Source organism: Lactuca virosa, chromosome 8 (assembly GCF_052849685.1).
Source record: "Lactuca virosa cultivar CGN04683 chromosome 8, Lactuca_virosa_CGN04683_v6, whole genome shotgun sequence".
NCBI classification, from domain to species: Eukaryota; Viridiplantae; Streptophyta; class Magnoliopsida; order Asterales; family Asteraceae; genus Lactuca; species Lactuca virosa.
The window spans coordinates 16,406,478-16,426,326 of record NC_136433.1 but is presented as its reverse complement, the minus strand read 5'-3'; the positions used below and the strand labels follow the sequence as shown (position 1 = coordinate 16,426,326).

Genomic DNA, 19,849 nt, shown 5'->3' with positions numbered 1-19,849 from the left:
TAAACCAAGATATTCATTTGGTATGATTACAGCTCACCTCCATTTGATATTTCCGGCGGAAAGTAAGGCTGGATGGACACTTCAAGAAACGAACCCGGTACCGGGTCCATGTTGTCATGCCGGAGGAAGAGCAACTACGACCCCAAAACCGGGATCTATCACTCCCTCGTTCAGCTCGAAGAACGCCACAAAATCCCTACTACTGCCAACCTTGACACTGCTACGTTTGTGTTATCTCAGTTCCCGATTCTAAACAAAGCCGACATGAAGGTCGCGCTTATAGACTCCGCCACAAACTGCCGGCTCACTTACAGGGAACTCCGACGATCAATCCACTCGTTAGCAGCCGGGTTGTACCAAAGATTCGGTGTCCGTAAGGGCGATGTGATCTTTGTTTTGTCATCGAATTCAATCATCTATCCAACCATATGTTTAGCCATACTTTTGGTCGGCGGAGTTCTTACAACGTCCAATCCAATCAACACAGAATCAGAGATAACCAAGCAAGTTCTCGACTCCGGTGCAAAACTAGCCATCGCTGCTCCTGAAGCGATGCATAAACTACTCTCGACTGGAATTCCTACCATCGTCACTATTCGTGATCCGTTAAAAAGCAATGAAGCCTCTGTGGAAGAATTGATCGATTCCTGTGAATCGATGGAGTTGCCGGACAACAAACAGACTCAGTCAGACACGGCAGCCGTACTGTACTCCTCGGGGACTACGGGGACGAGCAAAGGTGTAATACTAACACACGGGAATCTTATCTGTACGATAACACTACTCAAATGGGCTGCTGAAGTAACATCAGCCAAAGATGATATTTATCTATGTTTTCTACCCATGTTTCACATCTACGGTTTAATATTTTTTTGTCTCGCATTGCTATGTGCTAGCACCACAACAGTGTTGATGAATCGATTCGACTTACTAGCCATGTTAGAAGCAATAGAAACTTATAGAGTCAATAACATTCCAGCAGTTCCTCCTGTTATACTCACAATGGTGAAGTACAATGGAGGTGGATATGATTTGTCGTCTTTGAGAAGAGTGGCCTCAGGTGCTGCACCCTTGAGCAAGGACGTGGCTAGTAGGTTCAGGGAAAAGTTCCCATGGGTCGGCCTAAAGCCTGGATATGGGCTGACCGAGAGCTGTGCGGCAGGTGCTGTCTTTCTTTCCAGTGAAGAAGCCAAAGCTCGGCCAGCAGCTTCAGGAGGTTTGCTTCCAACTTTTTCTGCGAAGGTGGTTGATTTCGAGTCAGGGATTCCTCAGCCTCCTTATAGCGAAGGTGAGATATGGTTGAAGGGACCGGCTGTGATGAAGGGTTATTTAGGAAACGAGGCTGCGACTTCTGCAACCATTGTTTCCGGTGGGTGGTTGAGGACCGGTGATCTTGGTTACTTTGATGAAGATGGTTATCTTTTCATCGTTGATAGGATCAAGGAGCTCATAAAACATAATGGGTATCAGGTAGCTCCCGCAGAACTGGAAGCGATACTACTAAATCATCCTCATATACTTGATGCAGCAGTTATTCCGTGAGTTCATTGATTTCAAAAAGCGTTTATGTTTGTGTGTAAGTGTAACAAAATTCAGTGAGATTATAATCTTCATAATTAATTTTGTAGACTTGAAAATGAAGATGCAGGAGAGGTACCAATGGCGTACATAGTTAGGGCAACTGGTTCGGAACTCAGTGAAGAGCAAGTCATGCAATTTGTTGCTGGCCAGGTTTGTATATACACTTTTGTTTCATCTTAATTCCTCCAAGAGCAGTGACATGTGTATTAATGGTAGTTGATTGTATTTACAGGTGGCTCCATACAAGAAGATTAAAAGAGTAACTTTCATAAACGAAATACCAAAGTCGGCTGCTGGCAAGATTCTGCGAAAAGATTTAAGGTCGCAAAGTAAACAGCACATTCAATCCAAACTGTAACAAAGATAAAATGATACAACCATGCCCCAGCTGACTCACGATTAGCAGATCATAGAATATATGTAAATATTTAATTTAACTGAATATTATTTAGTCGATTCTCAATGAAATCAGCAAGGTCCATGATAAAACACGTTAGCGCTTTTATTACGTTCAACGAATAGATACGTTTCCTGTCGGTTTTAGTATTTGTATAAAACATGATTTCGATTGGTTATGGAAATATATTATTTTAATTGGTTTTATTTGTATAAAAACATGCATGGGTCACTCAAAAATATTCTGGAGGTTTGACCGCGGAAGATGAACCGTGAGTTGAGGAAAGGGGTGGTGGGGTCCACAACTATAATCACATAGTATTAATATATACTCCGTAATAAGTACAAGTTATAAATTTGTAGGCTAATTAATCCATTTTATACAACATTGATGCCATGTAAGAAAGACGTGACAAAAAAGTTTATAGGGACACTAAATGTTAAAAATAAAAATACAAACCAATTGTATAAAATATGTACCATACCATCGACGAAAACTATAATTTATCATATTATATAATAGGAACCTTTTTATATTATATAGGACACAAATTTAAAAACATTATAAAGACAATCAATCTTATCGATACGTTAAACCGATTGCTTATACTTATGTCGACAAAATAAATATTTACAAAAGGTTTATATATAAAGATAAAAAGAGTAATTAGTCAACATGAGTCTCTTTAACTTGGTTTATTTTAATGTTAGTTAGTGAAAATTATATGTCCTTAACTTTAGATACGATAAGAAGTAGACAATGAAACACCAAGTTTTATCCGACCACTTGTCTCACTAGTATGTAGTTATGTAAAAGAAATTTAATTATTATAAGACATAAGTTTCATTCGGTTGTTTTTTATGCCTTAACTTTAACTAATAATAAGAGACAACTTTTTTAAACACTATTTTAGTTCAAACGAAACAATTTAATCTTATGCACACGAAGTGTAAATTTAAACTAAAACCTTACACGAGAGGTTTTATGTAAATTACTTTTTAGTCCTACATTTATTGATTTTTACAAATATTGTTTCTAGAAAACAAACTTTTTTTCCCTTTCCTATAAAATATTTTGAGCAAGATGTTATACTATTGTTTTTCTCTTAATATAATCTCTCACCATTCTGCAAATGGATTTTAGATAACTTAAAAATAACACTGTTATATGAAATCCAAAAAGTTTTCAACTTGTAAATATGTTAGTTTGACAAGGTCTCCTTACGGATTTGGTCTTATTTTATGTTTCTAAGTCTTTTTATATTATCTTTTTAAGTGGAACACATACCCACTTTTCCCATCCTTTGCTAATACTTTCAAAAACATTATTGTATCCTCATTCGCTCAGATTTATGTCATCATCCCTTGTTGTAGTGGTGGTGTTATAAATTGGGTCGCCATCCACCTCTTGTTCAAGCTCTGCAACAATCTAGATAGTGACACATTTTCAACATAGTTGTCTGTCATTCCATCTTACCACATTGAATACCCTAAATCCCCAACCTCCATGACCAGCGACACACACCGTGGGGCGAGGCTAGCTATAAGCAAAATATGTCTTAGCACCCACCTAATTTTTTTAATATATCTAAATATTTCTATTCTAGACTCGCTATGCACACATCCACCTTAACCCTTCATTTGATGTCGGTTTTTAACCAACAACCCCTTCCCACCCCTACCGGGGAACCATTTTCTACAAATCCTTTGGATCTTTTACTAGAAAAGTCCAAAAATAACATATACCAAGCCTTATGATATGGTTCCTTTTGATCTCTCAATCAAAACAATCCATATCTATTAAAGACGGGTATGCATAACGACATGCAGACGAGTTTTTGTCACCTATGGAGTTGGGTTGGGTCTTTATCGTTTGCTAGAAGCATAGATTAGGGCAAAGAGGTATAGTAAAACATCAACGGACATTTTATTTGAAGAATTGATTGTTTTGTGCTTAATATGAATACGGTAGGAAGACATTCGATCTTTATCTAATGGCTATCGGCTACAATATGATAACTTACAACATCTCAAGCAACCATTTTCTAGCATTTCATCCGTAGTTTTCTTTTCGTTCAGTTTCATTTTGTCACACCCCAAAACCGGAACGGCGGAAACGTTCAGGGGTGGAGGACGTCATGTAAAGTATCATAACAGTGCAAAGTAGTAAACAAGCAACAACATCATCCATTGCATTAAAAGTAAAGTTTTAATACATGAGTGTTCTTTCATAGTAATAAGACACCAAAATATGTAATCAAAATAAAAGACGAGTCTTGTCTGTGCTCCGTCTTCTCAAAACCTGGTCATCGTACCTGTCTACTGGTGACCTGAGAATACAAGTTATTTTGAAAGTGTAGATCAGCATAAAGCTGGTGAATTCATAAGTATTATGGTGTCATTGATTTGAAAAGCTATTATGAAAGACTTGTAAATATTTGATGAAACATTTAGTATAAGTGTGAAAACCCTAGAAAATCCCATATTTCCTACTAGTATAAAAGGTAGTCTTCTACCAAGACCTGAATGCCTTGAAAGTTGCATTTCTGTATCAATGAAAGTTTTTTCCCCTATGTGACTATTATTATAAATATATAGTCTACCTCATCGTTTATGTGAATGTGTCACAAAATAAAAGTAAAAGGGAAATTATATAATCATTTAAGGATTATCCTTTGGTACTAGGATAAACACGGCATAGTAATTGCCGAATAGTATTAACCGTAGACATCCGTCGATGTGCATTTTCCCTCTGTAGCTAACAGCTGGGTGTAGAATGGTTAGTCCCGTACATATATAATAGTATCTACACATATAATATGTAATAGTATCTCATCATATAGTATCTATGTAATAGAATCCATGTAAAACTATCCATGTAATGGTATCCATGTAATAGTATCTCTTCATATTGCATGTAATGTATTAGTATAGACTCATGAATGAACTGACTCTTGTGTAATTCCTTGTAATAGGAATAGCAGTTTGTATCCCCTAAACTATACCTATAATATTTTACTGGAATGTAAATTGAATGTCCAAGTAGGTTTATACACCCTTGCCACACAAGAGTGTTGGAACTGAAGAAAGAATGAAAGCTCTCATATCAATACATATGTATATGAAACATAAGTGTATAGATATGGTTTTTAACAATAAGTTGAAAGAGGTTTTGTAAAACATTTAAGAGTTTTGAACAATAAATAATGATGACTTGATGTCAGTTTATAAAAAGATTCAAAAGTAAATCATTTGATAACAAAGTATAAAACAGCCGAAAACTATTGTATTTATCACATTTTGAAGTATGTGAAATCAGTTGGTTGAAAACACAGTTATAAATCACATGTGATTGATTCTATAAATTCCTGTTTTCTACTTGTATTCCCCCCATGAAAGCATTTAAAATCATTTAAAAGATTGATTAAGGGGTATGAACTCACCTGTAGTGGGTGGTTGTGGATGAACTGAATGATGTAGGATCCTAAGTGTCAAGTGAAGACTTGTACACACACAATGATCCTAGTTAACATATAATCACATATATGTATCCAATTAGTCATAAAACAACTAATTAACCAAGTTTAAGACATCCTAAGACATGTAAAACACTTGATTTAAGTGCTATAAGTCATAAGGATTACATCTAAGGGTGGTAGGACCTTGCTATTGAGTTTGGGGTTCAAGGGTAAACTTCCTTGGAGTTTACGGTTTTGTGACCATAACTCCTTGAGTTTACGGTCGTAAACCCATGAGTTTACGGCCGTAAACTCATGTTTCTTGACCATTTTGTTTTCTGAAGTCTTAAAGATCACAAGAAGCATTCCTACTTCATGTTTAAGCCATAGGAAGAGGTTAGGGCACCATTTCACTCCTTTTTAGGAGTTTACGGTCCTTGGACCATTTCCCTTTGGGTTTATGGCCGTAAACCCAAATGGTTTGTGGTCTTTTGATGTTTTCAAGTCCTAAACACATTAAGGAAGGGATCTAGGCTAGTTTCCAAGGCTTAGAAGGGACTAGGGCACACTTTGGCACCCTTTTTAGGGTTTACGGTCCAAGGTGTTCTTGGACCGTAAACACCTTTGATCCTTGGTTTCCTTGGTGTTTTCTTGATGTATAGAAGTGTAACAAGCCTTATTATACTCTAGGATAGAAGTACTTACAAGATAGAGGCTTGAAAAGGTGCTAAAAGTCCAAGAACACTAGTGTGTGTTCTTGGTGTTCTTGGTGAAACTTGAAGATCTAACCTTTTGGAATGATTTCACGGATGGAAGTGTGTTAAATCACTAGATTAAGTAATATATCAACTTATTCGGGCTAGAAACACTTACAAGTTGAAGATCTTGAAGAATTGTTGGATGATACTTGAGAGAGAATTTGATTTTGGATCTTGAAAATGTGAAAAGTGGTAAAATATGACTAAGTGTCATATTTATACCCCTTTTTAGGGTTTACGGCCGTAAACACCCTTGTTTAGGCCATAAACTCCAAACTCTTGGATTTTTGGAATATTATTGTTGCACAATAAACCCTAGGGCATCCTATCTCCTGATATCTCCTGAAGTACTAACTTAAAAACACTCAAACTTATTCCTAAAAGCTTGAAAGTTAGCAGAAACAGTTCTGACTTCTATTGAAGTGAATGGTTGTACAGAATAGAAATTTCGGGTTGTCACACATTTGTATTGTTGTATACTAGAAATATGTATAATGTATATATGTATTTGATTTTTTTATAACAGGGCATATATACTTTCATTAGTATAATGGTAATAAAGCTCAAGATTTGAGGGGTCATATCATGTTACACCCCCAAACCAGAACGGCGGAAACGTTCGGGGGCGGAGGACTTCATGTAAGTATCACAACACATGCAATATAGTAATCAAAGTACAAACAACCATTGCATTAATAAGTATAAGTTTTACATAAGTGTTTAAACATTACATATTCAAACATCAAAGTAGATACAGTAGAAAACAAGAGTCGCAGTACGGTACTAGGTAGTTTTCTCAAAAGCTTCGGGAGTGTACCTGTCTACTGGATTCCTGAGAATACAAGTTATTTTGAAAGCGTAGATCAGCATTTAAGCTGGTGGGTTCATAAGTATTTTAGTTTTATAAAGTATACTCTAAGTTCTTTGGAAAAGTTCGCTGGTTCCTCCAGAAAATCTTATATTTCCTGATGTGATAAAAAAGATAACCTCAATAGTTCCCTCTGCAATTACTTAGTTGATACTAGTTATATATAACATAATATCGAATGGACAGTTAAATGGGTGAATCTACCCTAAGCCCACAACCAAACAAGGAACAGGAAGTAAGGCGGAAGTCACACATTTCACTGTCAATCGGATATTACTTATATATAACTCTGATGTAAAAACTAAGGAATTATAGAATTAACCACTAAAGGTCTTTTATGTTATACTAGTTTAAAGAGAGTTAATGACTAAGTTCCATCTGATAAGTAGTTTTAAATCCCCATAAAACCGTTTCTGAATAGTAGTTATAAATCCCCATAAAACCGTTTCATTTGTAAAAGTAGTTTAATCTCATAAACTGTTTCATTTGTAAAAGTATTCTTAGTTATATCCGTTCTACAATAACACATTGGTATTAATCCTGGAAAATATTATATTATCCATAATACTGATTTGTGGTTTTAAACGTTCCAAAACCAAAAGTACAAGTATATTTGTCATACTTGATTTCATGATACGTAGTTTTTACTATAAGTAAAAACTAACAGAAAGGTATATTTGGTCAGTAAAATAGATAGGATGTAATTATCTTTTCTTACTGTTTTAAGAGAAGTATATTACTAAGTAATTCAATCGTTGTTTTATTCATGTGAGTTCTATTAACCATACTAATATGACTGATATGCCTGATGTGACGTTCTTCAGGCGTCGGAAACGATATGACATTTGTCACCCCAGGCCTGCCGGCCAAACTGTAGCGAACAGCTAAGGTGCGGGATTGTCAGTCCCGTATAGATCTATACACAAATTCACGCTCTCCCTCCAGGAGATTCTGGTTAATAAGTCAGGACTTAAGGTCGTACTTAGATAAGTACACCATGAAGTGTCTCACAAAATTTATTGTTTCAACGAGATTACGATGTATTATTACCCCGTGATTGCTAACCCTGGTACGTTGTATTTGTACCCCTGTTAATGCAAACCCGGTATGATGTATTATTACCCCGTGATTGCTAACCCTGGTACGTTGTATTTGTACCCCTGTTAATGCAAACCCAGTATGATGTATTATTACTTCTTTAATATATTTAGTTTTGAATCATAAATTATACCTATCATAATTTATACGTTTTATGTGATTAGCATGATCTCTCCTGAACATACCCTTTTGCTCAGCATGATACGAAGGTAATGATATCGACTGAAGTAACATTTTATATTCCCATATGTATAACATATATAATTAAGAAGGAAACGACCTTCGGACAATTAACCTCACCTCAAATCCACATCCAAATAAGGAAAAGGAGATAAGGCAACTCTTTAGTCCTAAGCCCTTTAAGTTTTATTTATATACTTATACATATATGTATATGATATTGATAATTATAATTTGAAATAGTTTATAAAACCTTTTTCGAAGAATTTAACAGTATTAAAAGAGTTTACATGACTTTAAAGATTTAACATGGCTTTAAGTCATTTTGGAAGTATTTGGTAATCCTTAAAAGCATAAGGAAACCCTTTGTGTGATTATTATCACATACAATTATTAACACAATTTAGATTGTGTTCAACTTGTATTCCCCCCCCCCCCTTAAAAAGCATTTAAAACCATTAAAAAGGTGGATTATAGGGGTATGAACTCACTTGATAAGTGGTGATTTGGGCAGCGTTTCGTTTCTATAAATGATCTTTCTCGAAGAAACCGCGAGTTTTTGATTACAAACCGGGCTTTACGCGGGCAGCACTTCGACTGGAAAGAGGTTAGCTTCTAGAGAATTTCGGGGCTTCGGGGCTTGCTTTGGGTTTTAGATATGATATCGGGGCTTTGGGGGGTTGTAAGTAGGCTTGTGGGGGTAGAAAATGTGAAGAAAGGTGAAAATTTGGGTGAAATGTGTCAAAAATCCGAGAGATCTTGCACCCTTTATATAGGGTTGCGAGGGTTCGGCCGAAGAGAAGAGTCGGCAGCCACGCATCGGACGTGCGAAGGGAGGCTAGACACGCAGCAGAAGGAGAAGCGAAGCGCGTGTGCGAGCTCGGAAGATGCCACCGGTGCGAGGCGCGTCTGCTTCTCATTGGGCCGCACTTCGGTCGAATCAGATACGGACACGGGGTGGACACGGAGAAGCCTCGCATGCGAGGTGACGTGGCTGAAGGGTGACCATGCGAAATTTCCCGGTTTTCAACATTTTTCGATTTTCGTGCCCAAAATTTGCGAAATTCATAACTTTTGCATACGAGCTCCGTTTTCGACGTTCTTTATATGCAAGCGTAGGTAAAGTTATACTCTACGATTTTTGTTTAGTCTTCGTCGGCTAATTTTGACTTTATTTTTAATATTATTATTTTTAATAGACCGGGATAGGAAATCCGTTAAAAATTCATAACTTCTTTATTCAAAGTCTGTTTTCGTCTGTCTTTTTACCGTTGTACTACTATTGACGAGACCTTCGATTCTCGTTTAGGTTGTATCGGCTAAAAATCATTCGATCTTTATTTCGAGTTTTTAGCTGTATACTGTTATACTGAAACTTAGAAAAATCATAACTTTCTCATATGAAGTCAGATTTTGACGTTCTTTTTATGAAAGTTCTCGGTTTAACATAATCTACAACTTTCATTTAGATTGTTATGGCTAAAAAGCCTTGTATTGAAAATTCACTTTTTACACTGAACAGTGTTTTGCCGGTTTCGTCGCGGATCTTTGATTGGTCATAACTTCTTCGTTATAACTCGGATTTCAGTGTTCTTTATATTTTTGGAAACCTTGTTACAATCTCTACCACTTTGTCCATCCCAATTACAATTATTGATCAATTTATTTTTGACCTAAATTTTATTGGGGTTACATATCAATAATAAGAACACAAATTCCTAGATGTCCATCAGTGAAGTGACTAATTTGTTTGCGATGCAATTCTTGTCACCAACTCGCCCAAAAAAAGTCTCGATGGGGGGTCAATGGTGACCCGGTGGTGGGAGCAAATGTGGGTGTGTATTGTTCCTCTCTTTTAAGCTATTTTTAATCACCAATTTAAGAAAAATTAAATATCATCCTACTTTTTGTTCCTATAAATCCTCATACTCAATTAAATAATGACATATGTAACATTTAATGCTTATTTAATGAAATTTAATGATATTTTAGTATACTAATATGACACATGTCATCATTTAATTGGGTAGGAAGATTTATAGGAACAAAAAGTATGAGGATATTTAATTTCTCCCAATTCAAATATAAAAGTTTAAATTCAAAATATTTTCACATTTAGTTAAAGGATGTCTTCACAATTATTACAAAACAAATATTAAGTAAAGTAATTGTTAATACATATCCATAGTCTTTTAAATGTCTTATCTTCTTTTAAAATCATCCCTCGCAAGCTTTCCTAATTTGAATGCATTTCAAAATATCTTAAATATAGTGGATAAGACATCAATCCAAACCCAAATTCAAATGCCCAAAATAGTTTTTTATAACATTAAAAGATTAGGATCAAATTAGGGAAATAAATATTATAAGATAAAATCAAAATATCAACTTACAAAGATAACTAAAACATGAAGGCATGCAAAGCATATGCTAATGCTCCCAAAATCCCAAGTCAGTCTCAAAGTCTAAACTTATAATTGATGGTTCCGGATCAAATTGAGAGTATTATTTTGTACTAGACTTTCAAAATTTATGTTGTTAAAAGTTCATTGTTTAGGTTACTCTTATGTTTGATATGTAAGAACTCAGGTTGTAATTTTGAATTTTGGTTTTCACTATGTAGTTTTCTTTTCTAGTTTATTTACATTGTATTTGTGTCAGCAGCCAACTTCCTGCATTTTATTATTGTTTTTAATAAAATATATTGATGTTATAAAAAAATTATGGTGAAATGAATATATATATATATATATATATATATATATATATATATATATAGGGTGAGGTTCAATAAAGAACCATAATTAACAAGGAACCAAATAACTAATCGTGAGCGTTAGAAATCATAATGATCAACGGCCAAGGAAATAGATGTACACTTGTACATTGGACGCACACACACGGGATTATACCAAAAAAATTCACATTCTTACCAAAAAACTCACCTTTTTTTTTTCGTTTAAAATTTTTTTTAAGCCACATTATTTATCGAAAAAAAACGAATATACCATTGTTCTCGATTTTTCGTCCTCTTTCCATAGAGATCCATGATGATATATAAAAAACGAACTTTTTTTTCGAAAAAAAACTCACTTCATTTTGTTAGTTTTTTCAATATTTAAGTTTATTTTTATCAAAAAAAAACTAATTATACCAAACAATATTAATTTTTTGTAATCTATTAATAAACATCAACACCGACTTAAAAAAAAAAAAAAAAAAAAAAAAAAAAAAAAAAAAAAAAAAAACTCGATGAGTGGAGATTCACACTGTGAATCTAAACTGTAAATATTTCAATTTTTAACATTCACAATGTGAAAAAACTCGATCAGTTCAAATTCACATTGTGAATCTGACTTGCTATTATGCACACTATGAATCTGAAAAGGTTCACAAAAAAAAAACATCGATCAGTGTAGATTCACACTGTGAATCTAAACTGTAAATATTTCAATTTTTAACATTCACAATGTGAAAAAGCTCGATCAGTTCAGATTCACATTGTGAATCTGACTTACTATTATGCACGCTATGAATTTGAGAAGGTTCACAATGTGAATCTGAACAAGTTCAGAATATGAATCTGAACAGATTCACAATGTGAATCTGAACCGAAATATCGTTTTTTTTACATGAGTATGAATGTATGTTTAAAAAGTACAAAAAGCATGAATTTTGATATATTTATTCATTTTTTTCTATAAAAAAATAGACCTTAACTTTTAAACAAAGAAAATGAAGTATGATTTTTCGGAAAAAAAAATTGTTTTTTATATATCATCATTGATCTCTTTGGAAAGAGGACGCGAAATCGTGAACAACGGTATACTCGGTTTTCTTTTTCGATAAAAAACATGGCTTAAAAAAATTTAAACGAAAAAAAGGAAGTGAGTTTTTTTATAATCCGGTGCATGTGCGTCCATTGTAAAAGTCTATAACTCTTCCTTTTTCCGTTGATCGCTTTAAATTTCGACGTTTTGGATTGGTTCTTTGGTTCCTTGATTAATAATGGTTCTCTATTAAACTTTTTCCTATATATATATATATATATATATATATATATATATATATATATATATATATATATATATATATATATAGGCCTAGGTTATTCTATTCAAAGTAATTATTGTGTTATTGTATGCATAAATGTGGGCCAATCAAATTTACTTATTTTAATAAAGTGATTAATATATATTATTGAATTAAATATAATTGAAAATATCATCTTAATTAACTACAAGGGTAATTTAGTCAATTAATATAGATTTAATAAAGGAAAATTGCATTTTTTAAGTGATCATAGATTCTATTAATTTTAAAAATCTGATTTTACATATTATAATTTTTTTTAATTCGGACATTCTGACAGAATATGTTTATGAGTATATTCAAAAATAAAAATATTCTTGAACCATAAATAATAAAAATATTCTTGAACCTATTTCTTGATCATGAATTTAAATTCTTCTTGTAGAATAACAAATCCTTGAACAATCAATTGAAGAATAAAAACAAAAAATACATTATTTCTTATAGAATACGGGTAACAATTGTTAAGAATTACATCAAAATCTAACAACGACTAATACATTCTAAAAGAATAATGTGGTCCGTTTCAATTTTGTGGTCCGTTCTTCAAACATCAACTTCTATGATTCCAACAGAATTAGAATTCGTGATTCCATTCCAACAGAATTGGAATTCGTGATTCCATTACAATAGAATTGGAATCTCACCAATATCAACCATTGAATCATCTACAAAAACAAACTTGATACATTTTCAGAATTCAACCTTGTCAAGATCCTGCACTGTCCACATAAATGAAGTGTTAAATAAAAAAGAATGAAACAAATTAAAGAAACTAGAGATGAATGAAGAAACAAATTCAAGTTACCAAGAGTTCAAGAAACTAGAGATGAATGAAGGGTTGTAGTCTTGTTGCAGTTGCAATGTATGAAAACAAGAACTTGAACAAAAATCAAAATCTTGGAACTTCAACTGTATGTATGGTAAAGCTTTCAACTTATGAGAAATTGAATTAATCTTAATGGATTCATGAAAAAACGTTCATGTTATCTTACAGATTATCATGTAGATACTGATCTGAAATGTGGAAAATATAAGTTTGAAGTAATTAAAATAAAACAGTAACAGAGATGAATGTCACGAAGCTGACAAAAACCCACGTGATTTTCCACTTTCACGATCATAAATCACCCTTGCATTGACCACTTTCCCATGTTCATTAAACGTCTGCTCCAGACGTTCACTATCCACTTGCCATGCTAGGTTACCCACATAGATCTTGAAAGAAGTCCCCACCACTCGTTTTTCTGATTGTGAACCTCTTGGTGCAGCCTTATTTACAGTAAGAGCCCTTCCACTCAAATCCTGTTTTTGTTCATAATAATATTACAGATTAATGTGAATATGTAGTAATTAAGATGGATAGATGGAGAAGAAGATTAAGTTTACATAGCCATTGAACTTCTCCACAGCTTTCTCAGCTTCTTCTACTGTGATCATTGTCACAAACCCAAATCCTCTACTTTGTTCTGTATCCCTGTTGTATATAACCTAAAACCAGACATCAAATCGGCCATTGTAAACACACGATGCAACATACGAAATTAATTAAGAAATTACTGAAAAGTCAATCGATTAATATCTCGGCGATATCTACTACTCCGGCAGAATTGAAGAGATTAGCCAATTTCTCGCTGTCAAAATCGTAGGGTAAGTTACCGACAAAAAGCTTTGCCTCTTCAGGTGGTTCTGAATATGATTCTGCTTCCTCTTCTTCTTCTTCGTTAGTTGCATCTTCTTCATGTACTGGTTCAGTTTCTTGTGTCAATTGCTGTGACCAATCTGAGGTGTTGGTCACGAATTGGAGTGACCAATCGAGAAATCGGGATTTTGATCTTGGCTCTGGTTAGAAGTCAATTGGAAAATTGAAACCCTAAAATTATCATCTATAAATATACGTGATTAATATCAAATTACCATAATTATAGGATATTATTTGTGGAAACTAATTATCAAATTACCTATTTATCCTTATTTATTAATTTAATTATTTATTTTTATTTTAAAATTTGATTGGCCCACATTTATGCATACAATAATACAATAATTACTTTAAACAAATGAACCTAGCTCTATATATATATATATATATATATATATATATATATATATATATATATATATATATATATATATATATATTAGACTTTAGAAATTATACTTTGGAATATATATGGTTTTTTTAAATATTGTGGGATGAGAGAGTCCTTATTATATTCACTGTATTTGTAGTAATAAGAAATTGAGTGGTAATTAGATATGGAAAAAGAAATGACTAAAATTGGTTTTAGTAAATTGTATTTAGAACAATTTGATATTCACTTGGTCACCTATAAAAAAGGTGGAAACTCACTCACTTTTCATTCTTCACACCTAAGTCGTCTTATTTTACACCCAAGAAGATCGGTTACAGTGGCAGATAAAAGATCAAAGGCTACCATTAAACAACCAAATATATATGGGAAATCTCCAAAAAAAAAAAAGTCTCTAAACTTTGACCGTATTAACGAAAAAGTTACCACTGATTTCTTTTATTTATAATTAAGCCAAAAAAACCAATAAATATTTGCAAAATGGCCCTTGTATCGCATACGAGTCCATTTTGCAAACGTTTACCGGTATCCTAGGCTTAATCCATAAAAAAAATCAGGGAAAGCTTTTCTGTTAATAGGACCAAACTTTAAGGACTTTTGTTGAAGATTTCCCTTATAGTTAAGCCCGAGATGCCGGTGAACATTTGCAAAATGAGTCGTTTACTCGGCTAACGCTAATGTTTACCAATTTTCTGGGTTTAATTGTAAATAAAAAACCAAGGATGGTTTTTCGTTAGTGGAATCAAAGTTTAGAGGCTTTTGCGAATGTCACATTGATTTTGTATACAATTAAGAAATTCCATAACTTAATCCATTTTATTTCATCATTGTTTAATACAATAAAACTACATAAAATAGAAATTTATAAATTAATACTCGATTATTTAATAAATTCTTTAAAAATAATATTTTTGGTAGGTCCGATTCGACGTAGAGTGCAAAATAATAATTCGTTAAAATTACAAGAAAATATATAGACCTCATTTAAAATATTAGTTAATAATTCCTCACATAGTATATAGTATATAAGAAATCATTAATTTATATTTTATATGGGGTCTATAAATTATCTAATACTTTTAACAAATTATTTGATGAACATATCTTCAAGAATATATTAAATCATCGCGTATTAATTTATCGAGTTTCTATTTTATGTAGTTTTATTGTGTCGAGTTTCTAAACTTTGACAATATTAAGGAAAAAATCAATCCCTAGTTTTTTATTTACAATTAAACTCAAAAAAACGGTACAATTAAATTTGCTGACATATTAATTATGATATGACTATTAGATATACTTTCACTTTATTCTAGATATTTTGCATACTTATCATAATCACTTATATCATTACTATTGCCGTTTATAAAAAATTATATCATTATTATTCTAGTTTGTACCAGTTTATAACAAAGGAGCAAAGAAAGAACCAATGCATGGTCACATAAAAAAAAAGATATTCTTATAATCTGTTAACAATTAGACGAAACAATAAAAAAAAAGACCGGAAACAAACATGGTAAAAAGACCGATTTAGACATCCACCACTCTATGGAGACATCCACCTCCAAGATACAGCTGTAGTTTGTCTCTGAACAGAATCAGATTTCTGCGACCGAAGTGCTTCAACTTTCTGCTCTATGGACTCCATTGATGACATCATCACTTGTAGCTCTGATATTTGTGCCTGAAATACCAAACTCAAATTTATTTAAAAATTTTATAAATCTTTAATCGAAAAAAAAAAAAAAAGATGGAGAGAAAGAGGACCTCCAGATTAGCACATCTAGATTTCTCAGCAGCCAGTTGACCTTGAACAGAATGCAACTCCTTTGACAAGTCAACATGAGTTTCATTGACTTCATAGAGCTTTGACTTTAGGGTTGACTTTTCTGCTTTGACCCACGCGATAGATGATTCCAACACCTTTTTTTCTTCTTTGATAACACCAATTTCAACCGAAAGATCAACTTTACTTTTTGAATTATCGACAGCTGTCAAATCTTCAGATTTAGCTAAAGCATATGCAGCAGTTACAGAAGCTGCTGCAGCTGCAGCTGCTGATGACTTAAAGATTTTTGGGTGTTTTAAGTCCTTTGGTTTTGGCTTCATTGCACAAACCTAATAAGGATATACAAGCTAATAGATTATATAAAGATAAATATTTTAATAAAGGCTATAGTAATGATTAAAAAATTTATATGTTTATAAACAATACCTCACTGTTATATTTCCCGTTATATCCACCAAAAGCAATCAAAAACCGTTCGCCATCTACCAATGCTGATGATATGCTGAGCCCCTGTTTCATTTATTTACAAGTTTTGGTAAAAACTTAATAAATATATTTTTTTTGGAAAGTGATGTTTTTGGTAAAAACTTAGTAACCTCACTAGCAAGGGGATCTTTCTTTTGTACATTTGTCAAGATGGACAAGACAAGTGTAGACATATCGAGGACAAGTGTCTCTAAAGCACCTGCAACCAAAAGTGATTATATTGTTAACATTCTATTTATATTTATTTATTTATTTTATTTTAATATATTTAATATGTACCAGTTTTATTATCTCCACCACCAACAATGAACCACTTCTCATCAATAGAGATTCCAGCATGGCCTGCCCTAGGAGACACAATGTTACCTTGAATCTGTGGTTGGGACCATTCTAACTGCAGTAAAAGAGAACTTGTCAATTGTCATGTCTTTTAACAAATATATTTGAAGAAAAATATATATATATTTATCTTATAATAAAAAGCATAAAGAAAGGTTAATAATTACTGTTTCTAAATCGAGCACGTGAAGATCACTGAAGAAAGTTGAATGAGAACAACCACCAAATATTTGAAGGTATCGATCTCCATGAACAGTAGCTGTATGATCAAATCTTGGAGCTGGAGGAGTCAACCTATCAAATCAGAACATATTAAAGCATTTTAAAAGATTGAAACTTGAAGCACACAACAATAAAAAGGGAATAATAATAATATAATACTTACGTAGTCTCAGCAACATTCCAAATTATTGTTTCAAGATCAAGGACATTAACATCATTCAAAAGTCGTCTGTGTTTGTCCTCTCCCCCAAACATTATAAGTTTTGAACCAATCAATGACACAGATTGCCCACCACGAGCTACCTAAAAGATACAATCACAAGCAAAACAATGATCATATTGACCAATTTGACCACATTGACCTTCATAAAGTTGAAAAAAAGTTTGTGGGTTACCGGAATTTTTCCTTTGGCTTCCATTATTCCACTCACATGTGACTCAAGATCAATGAAACGCACTACAAGTAACTTAATAAATCATTAGATTCTACAGAAACTACATAAACCATGTGCTTGTGAGAACAAACCTGCCACATTATCAGAGGTATCCTTTGAGTGGCCACCAATGAGGAGGAGTTTGTTTCCCCACTTGACCTACATTAGGAGTTGTAATGTAGACCATGGTTAGATGATAACTGGAACTAGTTAAGCTACTATGTAGATAAGAGAAGGTTCTAGATGATTCTGGAAGAAAAGCTCACCATACTATGACCAGATGTAGCAGGGAAGACTTCCAATAATTTACCATCTTTGATACTATCAGGCCCTGACTGAGTTCTTAATTTAATCGTGGACCAAATTAAATTTCTTAGATCAAGAGCCTACAACCATAAGCACCCATTGTTAAACCCACAATGGAAACATGGTTAACTTTGATAAGCAGAATTGTATTGGCGATTTTGGCATGATGATAATTGATACCTGAACATCAGATAAGTATCGCCCATTACGACTTCCACCAACAATGTATAGCTTTTCATTGATGACAGCTGCAGCATGCTACAATACAAGAGGGAAATGATGTATAAAACTATGAAGACAAAAGTAATTTGATAAGTAAAAGGATGAAGATATGTATGTAATACACTTTATTGATATAATATACAAACCTTATAACGGGCAGATGGCCGTGGCCCAGCTACAGGGAGGGCAACCCATTGATCATAGTCCAAATCTGAATGCCAATTGCAATTGTCTGATCCCATACTAGCTCTTCCAGAGATCAAAAAGCATTATCAGCTAGGTGAGGTGAGGTTTTATAGTTCTTTGTAACTATTTAGTGCAACAAAGAAACATTTCAAGAAAAAGTTGCAACTATTTGCGCAAGATGTATTCTTGTAACATTGCATAAGTAAAAAAAATCTCAAGTTACATTCGCATCCTGGTAATTAGCTTCAAAATCCCCATGATAGAATCATTGCAATAAGAGTTGAAGGGGAGAAAAATGATACTCTAGGCTGCAAAATTATAGATGCATTTGACTTTTGAGATCAAACAATGTATATTTTGAAACCAAAATTCAAAGGACTTGTTAATTTGAACAATAAATATTCTTATCGGTGATCTAATGGAGTCATTGTAAAAACTTAGTTAAAATTCCTTGCATTTACCCCTTTCAAGCCACATTTGAGTTTAAATTGTAGATTCGATCTCAGCCAGTACTATCTCATCAACCAAACGAAAAGATCAATAGTTTAACCCAATTAAATACCATCACTGCATTAACTAATCAATCAGGTCATCGCAACCTATGATTCAAACAGTTTAACTACATAAACGTAATTAACAACTAAAATCTTCAAAACATCCAAAAACTGAAAACTAAGGCAGCATATACCTAAATCGTCGTAGAGTTTCTTCGGGACTTCCGATTGAAATCGAATTGCTTACGAGTAAAGGAAAATGGAAGTCGTGAATCAAGAGATCGATCCCGATGCAGCTTAATCAAACTGTACGTTTCGTCGACAAGAGAAAAAGCAGAGGTGAAACGTCGTCGTCGTTTGTTTATTGGGAACTGTGGCGTAATCGGAGTTCAAGGTAGATGAGTATGTGTATTTGACCCACCTGTTATCAGCGGTTTAAAAGGGTTGCAACCTGCAACCAACCCACAAGACGTGTCGGACATGTGGCACGGGTCATGTAAAACCTGACCGCACCAGCGAAGGCCGATGGGAGGAGGAAACAGTTGTTCACTTTGGAGTTTGGACTTTGGGAAAATCACCTCTCTATATAGTAGGGGTGTGAACGGGTAAAATTTTTGGGTTTCGGGTAGAACGGGTATTTCCTTCAGAAAATAATACCCGATACCCAACCTATATTGTAATTCGGGTTTTTGGGTTTCGGGTATTCGGGTAATTTTCGGGTCTACCTGAAAATTTCTTAAGTGACACTTATTGATAACTTTTTTTTATATGTTGGTTGGTTTGATAAAGAATTTGTTAGGAAAATACTCCATACAATTAACAAGTACGTATATAATAACAATAC

At 33.5% G+C, this 19,849-nt stretch overlaps 3 protein-coding genes across 4 annotated transcripts; 1 reads left to right on the top strand and 2 right to left on the bottom strand.

Moving 5' to 3' along the window:
• Positions 1 to 21: 21 nt before the first annotated feature.
• On the top strand, positions 22 to 2,175 carry LOC145128501 (putative CoA ligase CCL5). 2 transcript variants are annotated; one of them, XR_013716941.1, is made up of 3 exons: positions 22 to 1,538; positions 1,643 to 1,731; positions 1,814 to 1,829. XR_013716941.1 is itself a non-coding variant. In XM_079063299.1 (3 exons), exons 1-3 carry the CDS (start codon positions 73 to 75, stop codon positions 1,937 to 1,939), a joined length of 1,695 nt encoding a protein of 564 aa, XP_078919425.1. In that variant the 5' UTR covers positions 22 to 72; the 3' UTR covers positions 1,940 to 2,175. The 2 variants fall into 2 exon arrangements, 1 of the variants encoding a protein (XP_078919425.1); XM_079063299.1 differs by having other exon boundaries at positions 1,629 to 1,731; positions 1,814 to 2,175.
• An 11,333-nt stretch (positions 2,176 to 13,508) lies between these two features.
• On the bottom strand, positions 13,509 to 14,795 carry LOC145130119 (RNA-binding protein CP31B, chloroplastic-like). The gene is made up of 4 exons (XM_079064967.1): positions 14,789 to 14,795; positions 14,016 to 14,273; positions 13,821 to 13,924; positions 13,509 to 13,736 (listed from the first exon to the last, which is right to left on the bottom strand). The coding sequence occupies exons 1-4, from the start codon at positions 14,793 to 14,795 to the stop codon at positions 13,509 to 13,511; spliced, it is 597 nt and encodes a 198-aa protein (XP_078921093.1).
• A 1,154-nt stretch (positions 14,796 to 15,949) lies between these two features.
• LOC145133530 (acyl-CoA-binding domain-containing protein 6-like) lies at positions 15,950 to 19,548 on the bottom strand. Its single transcript, XM_079068466.1, has 13 exons — positions 19,200 to 19,548; positions 18,472 to 18,574; positions 18,284 to 18,361; positions 18,064 to 18,183; positions 17,890 to 17,956; positions 17,759 to 17,820; positions 17,527 to 17,666; positions 17,309 to 17,435; positions 17,082 to 17,196; positions 16,913 to 17,001; positions 16,743 to 16,826; positions 16,295 to 16,645; positions 15,950 to 16,211 (listed from the first exon to the last, which is right to left on the bottom strand). The coding sequence occupies exons 2-13, from the start codon at positions 18,565 to 18,567 to the stop codon at positions 16,074 to 16,076; spliced, it is 1,467 nt and encodes a 488-aa protein (XP_078924592.1). The 5' UTR covers positions 18,568 to 18,574; positions 19,200 to 19,548; the 3' UTR covers positions 15,950 to 16,073.
• Positions 19,549 to 19,849: the final 301 nt, after the last annotated feature.

Excerpts from the sequence above, each read along its gene's own strand:
- LOC145130119 (XM_079064967.1), bottom strand. Across the intron at positions 13,925-14,015 it reads CGGAGTAGTAGATATCGCCG|AGGTTATATACAACAGGGAT; the intron begins AGATATTAATCG and ends ATGTCTGGTTTT. Across the intron at positions 13,737-13,820 it reads TGGAGAAGTTCAATGGCTAT|GATTTGAGTGGAAGGGCTCT; the intron begins GTAAACTTAATC and ends GAACAAAAACAG.
- LOC145133530 (XM_079068466.1), bottom strand. The coding sequence starts at position 18,567 with ATGGGATCAGACAATTGCAATTGGCATTCAGATTTGGACTATGATCAA. Across the intron at positions 18,362-18,471 it reads GGCCATCTGCCCGTTATAAG|CATGCTGCAGCTGTCATCAA; the intron begins GTTTGTATATTA and ends CTTGTATTGTAG. Across the intron at positions 18,184-18,283 it reads GATACTTATCTGATGTTCAG|GCTCTTGATCTAAGAAATTT; the intron begins GTATCAATTATC and ends TTATGGTTGTAG.
- LOC145128501 (XM_079063299.1), top strand. The coding sequence starts at position 73 with ATGGACACTTCAAGAAACGAACCCGGTACCGGGTCCATGTTGTCATGC. Across the intron at positions 1,539-1,628 it reads CTTGATGCAGCAGTTATTCC|ACTTGAAAATGAAGATGCAG; the intron begins GTGAGTTCATTG and ends TTAATTTTGTAG. Across the intron at positions 1,732-1,813 it reads TGCAATTTGTTGCTGGCCAG|GTGGCTCCATACAAGAAGAT; the intron begins GTTTGTATATAC and ends TTGTATTTACAG.